Genomic DNA, 16,920 nt, shown 5'->3' on the forward strand with positions numbered 1-16,920 from the left:
TGTACCTACGTCATACTACAGCTACGGCGAGAAAAAATTACATGAGGAATCCATTATGATAGTAGTACAGTTCAATAAAAAATTGTTTCCGTCCAAAGGTTTCTCATATCTGGCAACTACTGGGTGCCATAATGTTTGGTTGTTTACGAACTTCAAGGCGCACGCACCGAAGATATTTATCTATGACTCAATGAAAACACGAGAAAATATTTAGTGAAAACTACTAAGAGATAGGAATCTGAAAGAAACTTTGGAAATTACGTGAAATATGTTTAGAAAATATGCACGCAATCGGCAATACGGCTTCGGAGGACGTTTACATACCTATTTCAGGGAACAACGCATACACCTAGGTACATAATATATAACTGGAATAACTACATATAAATAATAAAGAAGTTTCACTTCAAAAAATATGAGAAGAATTTTTATATTAACTATGTTTTTAAACCATAATAGATTACCTTTTATTTTATTAAAAATGTTTCTATTTGAATTTGAACATTACAACTCCGAAGTGCATAGGTATGTACCTACTACCTACGATTAAACTAGATTTGACGGCACAACACTAATGCACGAACATAATTTGCAATTAATGTCCGATACCATGTTATTAAGTTTTTGCTTTCTTGAATATTTATAAAGCAATTTCACTAAAAGCAACGATCAAACGTACAAGGGGAACATTAGCGTGTCACACAGCTGTTTTTATTGTATTCTCTTATTTTATTTAAAGAAATATCTCAATTGTCATATGTTATATTAATTACTTTTATAGAAAGTAGCAATGTAGATAGGTATATTATCTAGAAGATATAAATATGATCAATTTTTGTGCATGGGTGGAGGTTTTACAATATCAAATTTAATCGTCAGATTAAGCTTTGGATAATAATGCAGACAATTACATGCACATAACTTGAAGTTGCTTTTACTTGTTATTCAATTATTATTTCGCAAACTTACTTTCTCTCGCTAAGTAGAGCCTACCTACCTACTCCTTTATTTGGCTAGATATATCATAGCACTTCTATATGCTTTATTTACAAAGTATGTAGTTATTTTATTTAGCTCTACATTTAGCCGTTTTATATATTTTGTAGTTATGTCTTTGTTAACTAGAAAACTGTTGTTAATCTTGGAAATGAACTTTTATTTTTTTTTGCCTTTTATAGACCTGTAATAGTCTCGTTAACAAAGGTGCAGGGTACTAGGTAGTAGGTAGGTATGTACATTGTACAATGTATTAGAATATTGCATCAAGTATTTTCGTTCCGATTGGTCGAACGCGCAATTCCTAACGCCTTACATAATGAGGTAAGTGTGAGAAGGCAGTGTAGCTTTAAGTGGCATGTAAAGGAAGAGCTTCAGAGCGGCGGCTTCGCCCCTCTAATTACCGCTCCGATACGTCCGATAGCGCTCGCTTTTATCTCGCCTTCCATTAAGCAAATATACAGCTTGAAACCCACTAATCATACACTACACTATTTTCCAACGCTAAAACCAATTAAAAATATTTTGATAGACAAAAGTAAATTCTAATTATAGCGCGCAATGATTGCCATCGTTTCGTATACGCCATGTGCTAATGGAAGGTTTGTCAGTGCTGTAAACATATTGGTTTTTCCACGCTGTTTTTAATTTATTCGTGAACAATAATTGTGAAGAGGCGGAAATAACAACCTATTACGTGGACGTTTATTAAAAAATGGTTTCCGGAATATTTCGCGTGGGTACCTACTTACATATTTTATATTAGGCCAAAGTGCTCAGTGGCGTAGCTATCATATGGCCAGGTGGTGCAGTGCACCAGGGCCCCGGAGCTCAGGGGGCCCTCAAACCTCAGCTTTGAAAAAAAAATATTTAATATATTTTGGATCAGCGATAAGCTCACGTGCTTGACGGTAGTGAGACCAATTCCGCACATCCATCCATCTGGCACCAAATTTCTGCTAGAACTCATTTTCGCTAAAAAAATTTCCGATGACAAAATATGTATTCGATACCGGTTGCAGCACAACGGTAACCGTATAATCTATGATAGCTCTCAACATGATCGACAACAAAAAATAACAACGTTATTCTGAACTCAAATTCAAATTGACAAATGAGCTACTTCACGGAAAAAAAGAAACAGTTAAATATCGCAGTGTAAACTGCTTAAACAACGGGGTACCCACTTCATTTTACAGTGGAACAGAGAATTTTCCTGTCCAAACTGAGATTTTAACAGTTACACTGGATTGTTTACAGTTCGATACACTAAATTCATCAATTTTTCCAGTAAAATAGTGTTAAACTGTCAAAATTAGATGACATCTCCGATTTTCATACTGTTCGCAGCTGCAACGGTTACAGTGTTACAGTATAATTGACTACCCTCTCAAACACCAACGGCCTGTGATCAGTTTCAGAAGAAATATTGCGATATAATTGGACCCAATTTCTCGCTCTAATTTCTTAATGTATATCATCTGATTCTCCCTCAATTGATGGAGACGTGGTCTATTCGCCAGCTTTGCAAAGAAATTATAACAAAATTTGGCGTGTGACCTTACGGAAGTGTATACAGCGATGCTAGTGTTTCATACAATTCCTGTTACTTCCGCGGCAGCAGAAAGATCTTTCAGTAAACTGAAGATTATAAAAATTATTTAAGAAACAGCATATTTTGACCAGATCGCCTCCGACATTTATCGTTAATTATTGCAATAGAAAATGAGGCGGCATCAAACTTGGATTTCAGTGAAATTATAGACGAATTCGCAAAAATTAAAGCGAGCAAGAGATTGTGAATTGGGCGGGGAATTCTGTTAAAAATCGTTTTTTCCATTAATTAATCTCATCTGTATAATAAATATTCTATATTGTCATGTGCGTCGTTGTTTATTTATTCCCTTTTTCTTCTATTAAACCTTCTATTAAACACATGGAGAGTCTAATAGAGACGACGTATGGATTTAGCCTAACTACTAGAGATAAGTTCACTTACTGTTTTCTATTCTTATTCTTATCAATAATTTTGAAGGCAAATATAAGTTCAAACTACGCGGAAAGAGGGGAGGAGGAGGGCCCGATTCTTTCCCTATGCACCAGGGCCCTTGTCCCCCTAGCTACGCCACTGAAAGTGCTTTTGTTTTTGTTTGTGCTTTTAAGATGCTATCAATAAGTAAAGATAATTATAAGTTATAAAAGTTGGTAAAATTAAATTATTATAAGAAACGTTTGATACTCAGATTTTAGAACTTGGATCTTAATAGCTCTAAAATCTAGGTACATATTGAGCGTCGAAATCTGGGTTTTGCCATAGGACAGCTATTACCTATGCTATGCCAATAGTGATAGACTTAGCCGCTACGTGTCACTAATTAGCTACAGGCTACAGTGTAATATCAGTTTGAAGTAATTTAAGATAAATGTGCCACGGTTAATGGACCGTACAAAGGCCCGCTCGGCTAATTTGCGAATTAGTGAGCGATGAGTGCTGCCGCCCTCTCGCTGCAATTCAATTAATTAACCTTTGTCGCGGACACAGCCGTGTTACATTCGGGAAACTTTGCTATGGCGCTTTGTGCAGAAATTATATTGTGTAAATCTATACGGTTTGAGGTTTATATCTAAAATTGGCTCTGATTTTCAACTTTCCAAAAATAGCGCTGATTTTTATTATTAAGTATTTTATTTAGTTTACGTTATTTTTTTTCTAACGTCGTTTATCGTCTTTCTCTAGGTAGGCAATTCAGAATTACCTAAATACTACCGTACCTAAATTAAAAATAAAAACATACATACATTTTAAAGTAACGTTTCGCTTTTTACGTGTTTCAAATTATAATTAAATTGATTATTATTTTTTATGAATTAAGATTGAGTTTGAATTAATTTTTACTTGTTTATAATTTATTAACTGATTATTTTGGAATGTATTGAATGAGTTGTAACGTATTTTTTTTTTAGTGCATGCAGTGCTCATTTTTTATTGGTTGTAGATCATGTTTTGTATTTTTTGTGTATTTTTTTATGTGAATTCATCGATGTACAACTGCTAATGAGCCATAATAAATAAATAAATAAAAAACAATGTTTAAAATGAGAAAGACTGACGATTAGATAACAAACTTAGTATGGTTAGTAATTAGTATGTATATGCATCTCTGTTAAGTGTTAGCTCTCATTCGACTACCTTCCTAGAGTTCGTACCTACTTCCCCTCATTACCATGTAGACACATATACTTAGTACCTACTTACATCTACTTAGTATTAAAGGGTGCACTGATAAAAATAATTGAACGAGTACTTAGTTACCTAGTCTAAAATATATGGCTATCTATTACGCATGTTGTATTTGCCTGACAAAGATGTGCTACTATTGCTAATTAAATTAAACACCTGTTGGTGAACCTTAAAAATAAACTAATAAATAAAGTTAAAAGTGAATAAGGTCTATACCTATACCATTTATTTGACCTGAAAGAACGGAGTGAGAAATAAATTAGGGAATCGAGCATTTATTACAAAAGTTTACACATCGGTGAATTTTTAACCAATTGTTTAGATATGAGTTACAACTTACATCAATATTACTGCTTATTGACAAAATGGAGCAATACCAATATAGATCATAATTGATTATTGTCGTATATTCCGTAGCGCGTCGGTAATGTTATTTGGTCGCGTCTAATGGAGTAAGTGCTTGGCAAATGCGCCGTGCCACTGAGCTTTTAATGCAATTTCGTCTCCCTTTGTACGAGAATTGGCGCAATCATTCCATTTACACTTTGTTTCGCCAACATTCTCACTACCCGCCGCTACGCCGCACCGGCTTTTAGCGACAACTAAATTGCTACTCTTTTCTCTACTACACTCTGTTGGAAAATATTTTTGAGTGCTAACGTAGTCGGGGATTTTAAGGCTTTTTTATTCAGCTTTGAATTGGGAATTTTCCGAAGTGGCTGTGTCTGTTCGTGTAGATTTTTAAGGCGGAATTAACAAAAAGCTTAGGTAGGTTGTTTTCTTTTCGAATTTAGACTCCCATTACTTCGTTCGTAGCTATATGTATACTTATCTAGGTACATGTAGATTTTTTTTTCATGTGAATACGGGTGTGAACATTCGATATTGTTTAAAGTGTAAAAATATTGAAGACAGTTTCACAAAATTGTTAAATGCATGGAATTAAAATGGAATTAAAAGTACCTACATAATGAAAACTTTTTTACTTATATGTCATTCATTTTGGAAAAATGACAAACAGCTGTAATTTTTTGCCAATTGCGAAAGCTGTGCAATGTGTTTTGCTATTCTGAAATTTATATCCCCCTTAGATAAATCCCCAATCTGTGAATTTATTTTATTTTATTTCAGTTTGACTGTGTGATAATTTAATATTGTTTGCAAACATGTTTAATAGAAATTTTAATATAACTAACAATATACATTTGAATAGTAAGTAACCTAAAAATACACATTCACTATGTTTAATAAAACTTAATTCATATTAGCACACTGTTAATTGTTGTTCATTTCATTTACTTATTTGATATTAATAAAACATTAGTATTCTTCTAGCAAACCGTAACGTCATACATCCGAGTATATCTTTACACCCTGTGGAGGAAAGAGAAATCAATACAAATGCAGAGATCACCGAAATTCTAAACTCTTCTGACGATTCTCCTGAGATTGAAGACAGGAAAGATTCAGAAAACTACAGCTTTGCTCACGCATGGTCTTATATAAGTCACGACTTATTCACTAATGAAGATAGTTATAGAATAAACGAGGCAGCAAGAGAAAGACGAAGGAATAAAAATAATGAAGATCAACAATACTCAAACAGACCAACCATGAATAAGACTTACGATCGTAGTCCGAACCACCTGTATCCCAGTTTTTATAGTTTAGATAGAAATTACTCCAATGATCAAGAGTACAAATCGTATCATAATCGGCAAGTCAATCGCTTCACTATTCCAAATAATCTAGGTACATCTAGTACTTCATCAGATAATCCAAATGCTGACATAGAATTAATACAATGCGGCGATGCAATTTCCAATCGCGACTACTGGAATGACACTCTTGAACCATGTAATGAAGAAATCTATTTCGCCCAAGAACACGACAAAGATAAGAGAACCATTTGGATTTACTCTTATAAGAATAAACGTATTCTGTCGGACAATGATTATATGTTAACCAATATATCAAGTAGCTGTACCAGTTCAACTGATGAACTAGAATTTGAACCGACTAAAGAGGCCAATATTAATCGCATAGCTACACCTATACCATATATGCCAAGACTAAACTTGAATTTAACGTCAACATTGCCAACTGTTACAGAAGTCACAGAGCCATTAAAACAATCTTCAATTAACGATACAGAAGTAAATAATGCAGCTCCTACAAATTCTATTCGAAAGACTCCCAATACTACTTGGTCTAGTCATGAAAAGCCTTCGACTTATCGCTCTACGTCAACTGCACACAATTTACAAGGCGACGGTAGTATTTCATCGCCAAGAGCTAAAGGATTTCATCCAATGACCAAAGAGGATAGAAACAATATAAAATTTCAGACCAACGAGAATTTAGTGTATTGTGAACCTAACATAAACATAATTACGAATAACAAAGAGAATGATTCTGGACGTTATGATAATGAACCAGACCACCGAGTTGTAGAAAGAGGAACAAGTGTCGATCACCTCGAAAATGAAACAATCAATTTAGAGTCGTCCAATCAATTACTAACTGAAAAACCTAGAATACAAATAATCTCAAAACCTGTTAAAGGCCATGAAGTATCAGATCCTATAGAAAAACTTGAAGGCAATTGGATCGGTGATAATATAACTAATGATGAACCATCGATATTATATGATTGTGACATCAAGTATGAGACTAATGTCGAACAAAAGGAATTGGACAGTACACACGTAATACCAACAAGTGATAATCAATTTTTTATAAGAAATTTACCCTTGCTGAAACCAGCGGAATGGAATGAATACTTGCCGATTACAGGTAGCGTTCCTTCTTTAGAACTAACTATTGATACGGACTTAGAATCAACAAAAAAATCATGGTTTAAAAAATTATTTACATGTGTCAAATGTTTGAAAATTAATAAAAACTTATAATTACCATGCATCAATAAAACACGTGATTTTCAATTGCGAATTTATTAAATTCAATCACTTTGAACTCCCAGTAATTGAAGTACTTAGACAAAATACATCTGTCACAAAGGTCGATTTACATTGCAAAGAAATGTTAAAAAGATCATTCAAAAGTTTTATTTACATGCATTATACTATCACAATATTGAAGGACACAGAATTTGTAAAGCACTGAATAAAAACGTCAATTCATCAGATACCTGTAACGGGAATGTATGGTTGAAACCTCCTTATTTCAACTTCTTATAAAATAATACCTTGTACTTAATATAAAATGCTCGATCCGCGGAAACAAATTATAAGCGGATATTACCAGACAACTGGCCAACTCAACTTTGGCTAATCAGACACCCAATTTGAATTCCATATTTTTTTTAAACCATTATTAAGGCTTGTACGCTATTTTCACAAAAAAACATTGTATTTCTGAAGAAATGCAATACAACAAAAATTAAAAGCATGATCATCATTCCTGCTAGGATTACAATATCATTCCTATATCATTATTTAATATCTATGCTAGGCTATAAAGTTAGAAAAAGAGTCCAGCTCAAACACCGAGGAATGTCAGGCTACCAAGTTATATTCCAAAATTGTAGATAAAATACAGAATACAGAAAAACTTATTATTTTCACTTAAAACAGAGTAAAATTAAAATGGTGACAGATTCTGCCGATATAAAACGAATATTAAATTGTGACTATTCGCAATAGTGCGAGAGAGATAGCATGCGATTGATCACAAGCGTGCGAGAGAGATGACATGCGAATGTCTATTTAATACACATTTTTATCGGCTAGGTTATGTAAGATCTAGAATTTCAACTTAAAGATTCAATTCTTTTGGATAATTTCACCGACCGCCTAAACATTTTTAATATACATATACCATGAACATGCAAACTAAATTATATTTTTGAATATTTCTTTAGCATAGCAATCCTTTCATGGTAGAAAGTTAAAAAAATTTACAAGGTTTTAAGAATTTTTGAAATTATATATTTTGTATTTATTTACCTTAATTTTACTCTGTTAAAAATGAATGTATGAGCTGCTTACAGTGTTCATAAAAAAGCACAAATAAATATAATCCAGAACATTTAAAAGAACCTGATGGCATCAAAACATAAAATCTCATAGAACGTGACAAAAATAGTTGCTAAAGTCAACTTTCGTGTAAATTACATTTATCTTCATAAGTTAACTATATAAGCTCTAAATGAATCATTTTTCTAATTAAGTATATTTTGTTCTACAATTTTAATAAGATATACATTAGACATGTTTAATCCATTCATGAAATGTTTATAAATATCGAACTGTAATAATTATAACTATCACGTACATTGTACAGGTTATGTTATAATTTTCTCCCAATACATTTTAAGTGGCTGTGCAATTGTAAATTTTAATTATTTAAATAAGACAAACAGCTCAAATACTTTTCGTTTCTAAGCTCATAGTAAAAGATATGAAACATCTCTCACAAACTTAAACATAACGTCACGGTCTTACATTTTTTTACGCATCGAATGCGCCGAAAATGCCAGAGTATGCGATATGACTGAGATCAACTATAGTATTACAAGTACTGCAAACTTATCAATGAACTATTACTTATTAACGTTGGCATGAATAAAGGTGGGTAGCGAGACGCGTATTATTATTGTTTCAAACATTCTAGAATATGTGATACGAATTTCAAATTGCAACATCAAACATCGAACGGGGGTGTTCGATTTTCAAAAAATTTTTTTTAATCAATACTGTCAGCTAGGAATATTTATTTAATCTGTATTTGTGTGGTCACGTGGCGGTGGGGAGCGAGAACTCGCGGCGTATGTAGAACATGATGTAGGGCTTGCACGTGGCGACCGCGGACGAGTCCGTGGCGCGGACCGTCTGGTCGTTGAAGTGGAACCATTGCTCTTCGTTTATCGCGAACGCCGTGTAGTGCCCGGAGCCGGCGCTGTAGAACATTTTAAGGTAAAGTAAAATAAAAAAATAGGCATGCAGTTTGTGTTGTTGCGCATATAACCGACTCGGAGGAATCGGTGACCGATAGCATAAATCGACGTGTGTGATTCTAAATGCGTGCATGACTCCGTACGACACGTGTATGCATGCGTGTGTATACGTGCAAGTTTATGTGTACTTTTGTACATGCGTGCTTGTGCTCGTGTGTGCATGCTTCCGTATGCCCGCGTGTGCATGTGTTTGTGTAGATGCGTTCGTACACCTGCGCGTGTATTCGTGCGTGTGTATACGTGCATGTGTTTGTTTTTTTTTTATTCTAGATAGGGAAGCGTTTGACCACAATCTCGCCTGATAGAAAGGTAAGATGCGGTCTAAGATGGTGCGCGCTTCCCTAGTAGGTACCGGTTCACTCTACGCTTGAAGATGCGTTCGTACACCTGCGCATGTATCCGTGCGCATGTTGCGTGCATGTGTTTGTTTACATGCGTTCGTATGCCTGCGCGTGTTTCCGTGCACATGTTGCTTTTGTTTGTGAGCATGCGTCCGTACGCCTGCGTGTGTGTGTGCATATGAGCGTGTTTACTGCACTACGCCTGCCCGTGTATGCGTGCATTCGTACGCGTGCATGTGTTTGTGTGCTTGTATGTGTGTGTGTGTGTGTGTGTGTGTGTGTGTGTGTGCAGGGCCACTGACCCCGAGCCGTGGTGCACGATGACGGCGGCGAGGTCGTACAGGTAGTTGCCGAGCCCGGAGCGGCGCGTGTCGGGCACGTTGGCGAGCACGAACCGCGACATGTCCAGCGCGCGCAGCGGGAACGTGATCGTCGTGTCCACTTTCGTTCTGGAACAATACCAGATGTTAGTGGAATTTAATCGATTCATCATTCTTGCTCATCATCAACAATATTTAACATAAATACGCGTCTTTACGTTAGAGAAATTACGATATAAGCCGCGTATCACATTATAACCGCTGAAATCAACACTAGGAGAGGGGGGAACTCCTGCGGCAGTGGTTAGAACAACAACAACAAGCAAGCCGCACGGCATGCTGCAGGCCAGCTGGCAACGTCGCGCGCTAGCTGAAACATCATATGCAAGCTGGCAATGTCGCATGTTAGCGGAACGTCAGATGCAAACTGGCAACGTCGCGCGCTAGCTGAAACGTCGTATGCAAGCTGGCAACGTCGCGCACTGTTGTGCATGCCATACGTGTTGAGCGTCACGTATTGCGAGTGAAATCAAAATAATTAGTTGAAACGCGGCTTAATATTGAAATTCATACAGTAACATGTTGTCGACAATTAACATAATAGCCAAATATTTTCGTGAGCGGAATTGTAATTTTAAATATAATCCTAATATCTTATCCATAAGTTTTTATGGTATTTTAAACTGATGTTCTCGAAAGAGATTAAAGTTTGATAAAAATAAGCTATTTAAATCACTACATAGTATAAAACAAAGTCGCTTTCTCTGTCCCTATGTCCCTTTGTATGCTTAAATCTTTAAAACTACGCAACGGATTTTGATGCGGTTTTTTTTAATAGATAGAGTTATTCAAGAGGAAGGAATACTAAAAGTATATAATTTACTAGCTTACCGCCCGCGGCTTCGCCCGCTTTCTCTAAAACTATTTGAGATTTAAACTATCCTATCTCTCAAGTTGGATCGAACTGCACATGGTGTGCGAATTTTATTATAATCGGTTAAGTGGTTTAGGAGTCCATTGAGGACAAACATTGTGACACGAGATTTATATATATTAAGATTAGGTTTTAGACAAAGCGGGCGAAGCCGCGGGCGGTAAGCTAGTCTTAAATATAAAGTATGTTTTAAACTTACCTAAAATAATTATTCCATCTAAACCGCTTGAGGTGTAGACACAAGACATTGGGAAGTCTCCGAATCCAAAACTGCTTGGTTGACTTTTGTTTACATTTACAACTACTGCAGAAGTAACGTTCCGTGTCCGCAAGCTCTTCGATCTGAGAAATAATACATTTATTTACATAATTAATCTATACTTAATATTATAAAGCTGAAGAGTTCGTTTGTTTGTTTGTTTGACAGGCTAATCTCGGGAACTACTGGTCCGATTTGAAAAATTCTTTCGGTGTTAGATAGCTTATTTATCGATTAAGTCTATAGGCTATATATCTTCACGCTACGACTAACAGGAGTGGAGCCACGGGGGTGAAACCGCGCGGAGCAGCTAGTTAAAATATAATACAATTGAAACGTATCTATGAAAGATACCATAAAATTTTGTTTGAAATTAAAACAGCTATTTTCAATAACTTTAAATTCATTCACGACTTAAAAAATAAACTTGTGGCTATTAAGAAAAACTGGAGTCAAATGAGTACATACTACACACAAATGCAAAATTATTAAATGTATCATAATATGTTAATACTTACTTTATTTGATGTCGAAAATAATTTAATCAATATTTTTTTTTAAGTTTATTAGATTACTAGCTTCCGCCCGCGACTCCGTCCGCGCGGAAAAATTAAAAAAAATAAGATTTTTTTCTACGTATTTTTCCGGGATAAAAGTATCCTATTTTATGCCCAGGATAATAAGGCATAATTATACTAAGTTTCATCGAAATCGAACCGTTAGTTTTCACGTGATGCCTTCACATACAGACAGACAGACAAAAAATTTTTTAATCATATATTTGGGTTTGGTATTGATCCAGTAACACCCCTGCTATTTATTTTTTCAATATTTTTAATGTACAGTATTGACCCTTCTACAGATTTATTATATGTATAGATACCTGTACGAAGCTCGACAAACAGTCGGCGAGCGACACCGGGCCGCCCTCCGGTAGTTCCAACGAAAGATCTAGAAATGGATCGAACTTCTTGCTTTCCGTGCCGCACGCCAGACATCGAACCTGTGAAAAAATTAACATATATAAGCATTACAATTTAAATGTGCAACTTTTTCCCGTATTATTGAAGTGAAACTTCTTTATCGGGGTTGGAAAAAAATTTAGTGTTACATTTTTTCGTTACGCGTGACATTTTTCCGTTACGCGCCATCTTTTTCTTATCCCTACCACGCGTGATTCGACGTATTTCTGTAAAGTTGCATATAGTAAATTATTTTTCGAAAAATAAGGTCATAAAGAAGTTTCACTTCTTACGTGTGTACACTTATAGTATTTTTTACACACATTTTTTTTGCGCTTCGTTGGATTAATTTGTTATGAAATCATATAACATATCCACATTTACTATACTATGGAAATAATAAATATCTAAAAAGCCTTTTTTTTTCGTAATTATGCTAGTAAACGTTCGTAATTTAATTTTTAAACACAAATAAAAAAAAGTGCTTTTTTATTGATATTTTATATTCCTATTAGATAATATGCTACATATTCTGATTTTGGAAATATTTTATTACCTCACTCTGCAGAGTCCCTCCAAATACTGCAGTAACGATAGATGCTGAGGGCGCTTTCGGCACAAATCCTCCTTCCGCCTTATCCGGAGGCAACAGCTGCAATAACTCCGTGTGTAATCTGAAATTAAATCATTGTTAAATTATCCTCTTTCACAATATATGAAAAATATTAAACAATAGTTTGATTATTTTTAACTAGCTTACCGCCCGTGACTTCGCCCGCTTTGTCTAAAACCTAATAAATTATATACTAAAATCTTCCTCTTGAAACACTCTTATCTATTAAAAAAAACCGCATCAAAATCCGTTGCGTAGTTTTAAAGATTTAAGCATACAAAGGGAAACAGGGACAGAGAAAGCGACTTTGTTTTATAATATGTAGTGATTATTGATATTTTAGCAATGAAACAAACAAGAATCCGTTTCTTAATTTCGTTATTTCAATGCAGCCTGTCGGTTATTCTAATATATATCGCGCCGACAGGCCGTGAAAATAGAAATATAATTTTTATATTATTTACTATTGGTAACATAATATGATTCGATCATTGATTCATACATTTTATTGGTATAAATAAGTGAGTAATTCCAAAACTCACCTATCAAGCATATATCTGAGAAACTCGTGCGCATCCTGTTGCTGATAGCCCCTGAACCTCGGCACCACCTTCCATATGACAAGGAACAGGCATTCCGGAGATATGGCCCCTTTGGAACCACACCCGCCATTGTTGAGATTTATCAGCACCTGAAGGAATTAAAAAAATTAAATTTTAAACGATGTACGTTGATTGTAACGTTATATTGTTATAGTACAAAAATAAAGTTCATGTTTTATATATAAGTATTATGCTGTTGACTATTTTTTCTGTATTGTAAATTTTTAAACACATACAAAAACTAGTTTACCACCCGCGGCTTCGCCCGCTTTGTCTAAAACCTAATAAATTATATACTAAAACCTTCCTCTTGAATCACTCTATCTATTAAAAAAAAACCACATCAAAATCCGTTGCGTAGTTTTAAAGATTTAAGCATACAAAGGGACATAGGGACAGAAAAAGCGACTTTGTGACTATGTAGTGATGATAGTGATACATAACATTCAATTACACAGAATAAGAATCCAATAGAATAAAAAATAAAGAAAAACAATAAAAAACTTGCCTTCCTAAGCTCCTCTGCCATAATTACATCATGCATCTCCTGCCGAGTATAGCTTCTGGAATGATAAACCTTCCTCCCATTGGTCTTCATCTCCAAAGATGGCAACTGACTAAAATAACAGCTAAATTCCTGTATGTTGTTCAAACTTTGCAATACAGCATTCATGAAGCATGTATTCCCTAAATTCTTTAAGCCGACTATTTTTTTATCCCTATGATTCTTCCCATTTATTGGGGATACTTTTTTCTCTTTAGACTTGCTGGACTGCATACTGTTTTCTGATGTGTGACTGTCATTGGAATGAGATCGCTTTCTAGATCTGGGACGTAGGCTCCGCACAGGTTCTTCAACATTCTAAAATGTATAATATAATGTAAATTATCATCTAACGAAAAAGGTATATTAAATGGACAAAAAGTTAGTTCCAGCTTAATTTTATTAAAATTTAGTATCGTTTTCTATCTTTCATTGGACATTATAGTATTTAGTATGGGTTCTTTCAAGTATACAAAGAATTTAACAACATTTTATGCATAAGGATTTCTATATTCAATCATTTGTTTGACCGTGAATGAAATAGTAAGAGCAATTAAAATAATGTTACGATTCAATACTAATTGGATATATCAAGGAAAGCTAATTGAAATATGCAAATAGAGTTTTATATAAATAGGTAATTATTAATCAGTCCCCTATCAAAGTTCAGGAAAAGGGTCAGGCACTGTTGAGGTTATCAAACCAACATAGATGATCATTTCACATATAAAAACAACAACAATATTATATCCCAACAATCATTTTAATGGATTATATCTCTAATTCCAACAATAACTGTAAAAGTATTGCATATGCTTATTACAAGCAACACGTGCTTCTGCACATGACATAAAATTAATGATATTATAGACATTGAAATAAAATTGTTTAGTGCTGATTCCGAACACTATTAAAGATTTCTTTCTTGCTAAATTAATAAAAATAGCAATAACTCAGCCCCCGGAATCACAGATACAATAGAAAATCTATTGTGTCGTGGACCGATTAGGCCGCTCGGGGCTCAATGGGTTAAATGCATGCTAATATTTCCAAGTATAATAGCTTACCTTTGATACTCTTACTTTATTCTCACTGCCCTCTGCTATACTTGGCTGTGCATCCACATTACAAGTATCGGTATTTTCCAGGGTAGGATTACTTTCACTAGGTTCAGTTTCTGACTTATCTTTTGACTCATTTGTTATATTATTTTTATCTTCACATTCATCAGTATTTTGATCATTGTTAGGATCACAATCTTCTTTGCTGTTAGCGGTTTTAATACTTTGTCTAATTTTGTCAATAATATGCTCTTCTGTATCATTTGAAACATATTCATCACACTTGTAGCTGCAAAATAAGGCAGTTCAATTATTTTATTCATTTTTAAATGGAATGTGCATAAATATTTGCCTTATCATAAATCAGGCCAAATGAGAATTAAGAGATTAAGGTTGATTTGATATGATAAAAATATATACTATGTGTTGTTTAAAGACATTCTTATATGCATAGATGATAGATACCTAAATACATAAGACAACAAATAAATAAATAAAATTGGATATTTGAGAGATAGGATAAGCGGATATTGTTTAAAGTTTAAACCATTTTGTCCGAATTTACATCTACACTAATATTATAAAGAGGAAAAATTTGTTTGTTTGTTTGTTTGATTGATTGTAATGAATAGGCTCAACTACTGGACCGATTTTGATGAAATTTGGCACAGACAATCTTTAGACCCTGAGGAACAACATAGGCTACCTTTTATTGTGAAATATGTACCACGGGCGAAGCCGGGGCAGACCGCTAGTACTATAATAAATTTATCAGAATCTTACCAATAGACTGAGTACATATCACAACTCATGCATAGTTGATGGTCAAAAGTTTCTGAATGTTTCTTTGCATGTCCGTTTATGTATCTTCCACAGCTTACAATGCCACATTGTAAACATAGCCAATTCTGTTCTGTTACTGAACATTCTGAAATTGCAATTTATTATTGTATCCATCAAAATAGATGTTTTTTTTCTGTATAAACAAGATCTATTTATAGTGTTTTTATTTGAGTATGGGAACTTTGTTATGCATCAAATCACATGTGGGTATATTATGTTTATAGAAATCTTTCTACATAGTTTACAAAATATTTGAAGGGTGTTTCTACTTTCATACAGCAGCATTAGGCCACGCTTATGACGTCAGTGATTAGTTCAAACTGCGCAAAAATATATCTCGGACATTAATGTTTTGTTTAGTGAGTCATTCTAATATGCTTTCCAAAACTGTACCTACGTCTTACAATGGCTATTTATGTTTTCATGTATACCCCTTTTAGTTTAGCATTTACATTAGCCTTCATGAAATAAAAGGTTACACTACACATACAACATAGGATAGGAATATTTTTGCATCCGAATTCCGAAACAATCTTCACGGTCACTAATGCCTCCCCTCCCCCCTGCGAAACAGCTGATTATTTTAGTTCGCTGTATTGATTTTTCCACTAACCTCCTATTTTAAATATATGATGACGCACTAGGTAAGAACTAGGTTTTAATGTTAATTTAATGCACTATATTATAGTTTGAATTACCTGAACATTTGAAGTTCTTTGTGATTGTGGTGTCCTCAATGTTGAGTTCGCTAAACAACTTGACGTTATCTAATAAATGTGAACATTCCATGATTCATAGTAATTATAAGACAATAATAAGTATTTAAAAATATCTTTTTAATTCATAAAAATTAAATTATCTTAAAACACACTAAATATTATACATTAAAAATCTTTATTCCGAGCGAGTGCGAAATAGCTTTTTACACACATTGAATTAAGCGTGAATGAGTAGGAAAACATCTGAGTCTGACGTAGGTACCGTCCAGTGTTGCCAGATCCAAATTTTATTTTCCGGGAGGCATACCCATAAAAATCCGGGAGTCTTAGGGTAAAATTACAAAAATTATCGGGAGATTTTTTAATATATATCTTTATTATGTTTTTGTAAAATTTTGTCATTAATTTAAAAATTAAAGCAATTACAATTATTTTTTAATAAATTTTTTGTATGAAGGACTCCCGATATAACCGGGGTAGACAGCTTATTACGTAACTTTGTCTTGG

At 34.2% G+C, this 16,920-nt stretch overlaps 1 protein-coding gene across 2 annotated transcripts; it reads right to left on the minus strand.

Moving 5' to 3' along the window:
* Positions 1 to 7,175: 7,175 nt before the first annotated feature.
* On the minus strand, positions 7,176 to 16,641 carry LOC123698409 (ubiquitin carboxyl-terminal hydrolase 3-like). Of its 2 annotated transcripts, none has more exons than XM_045645023.1 (10): positions 16,393 to 16,641; positions 15,635 to 15,779; positions 14,858 to 15,140; positions 13,755 to 14,108; positions 13,187 to 13,335; positions 12,588 to 12,705; positions 11,953 to 12,072; positions 11,010 to 11,152; positions 9,859 to 10,005; positions 7,176 to 9,157 (listed from the first exon to the last, which is right to left on the minus strand). In XM_045645023.1, the coding sequence occupies exons 1-10, from the start codon at positions 16,481 to 16,483 to the stop codon at positions 8,995 to 8,997; spliced, it is 1,713 nt and encodes a 570-aa protein (XP_045500979.1). In that variant the 5' UTR covers positions 16,484 to 16,641; the 3' UTR covers positions 7,176 to 8,994. The 2 variants fall into 2 exon arrangements, with proteins under 2 accessions (XP_045500979.1, XP_045500980.1); XM_045645024.1 differs by lacking the exon at positions 16,393 to 16,641 and adding an exon at positions 16,092 to 16,254.
* Positions 16,642 to 16,920: the final 279 nt, after the last annotated feature.

This window comes from Colias croceus, chromosome 16, assembly GCF_905220415.1.
Source record: "Colias croceus chromosome 16, ilColCroc2.1".
Lineage (NCBI taxonomy): Eukaryota > Metazoa > Arthropoda > Insecta > Lepidoptera > Pieridae > Colias > Colias croceus.

What these genes read in the sequence shown, in the direction of transcription:
- LOC123698409 (XM_045645023.1), bottom strand. Translation starts at nt 16,483, where the DNA reads ATGGAATGTTCACATTTATTAGATAACGTCAAGTTGTTTAGCGAACTC. An exon ending in CTCAGATATATGCTTGATAG is followed by an intron (nt 12,706 to 13,186) that starts GTGAGTTTTGGA and finishes ATTTAATTTCAG; the next exon opens with ATTACACACGGAGTTATTGC. An exon ending in ATCGTGCACCACGGCTCGGG is followed by an intron (nt 9,158 to 9,858) that starts GTCAGTGGCCCT and finishes AATGTTCTACAG; the next exon opens with CGCCGGCTCCGGGCACTACA.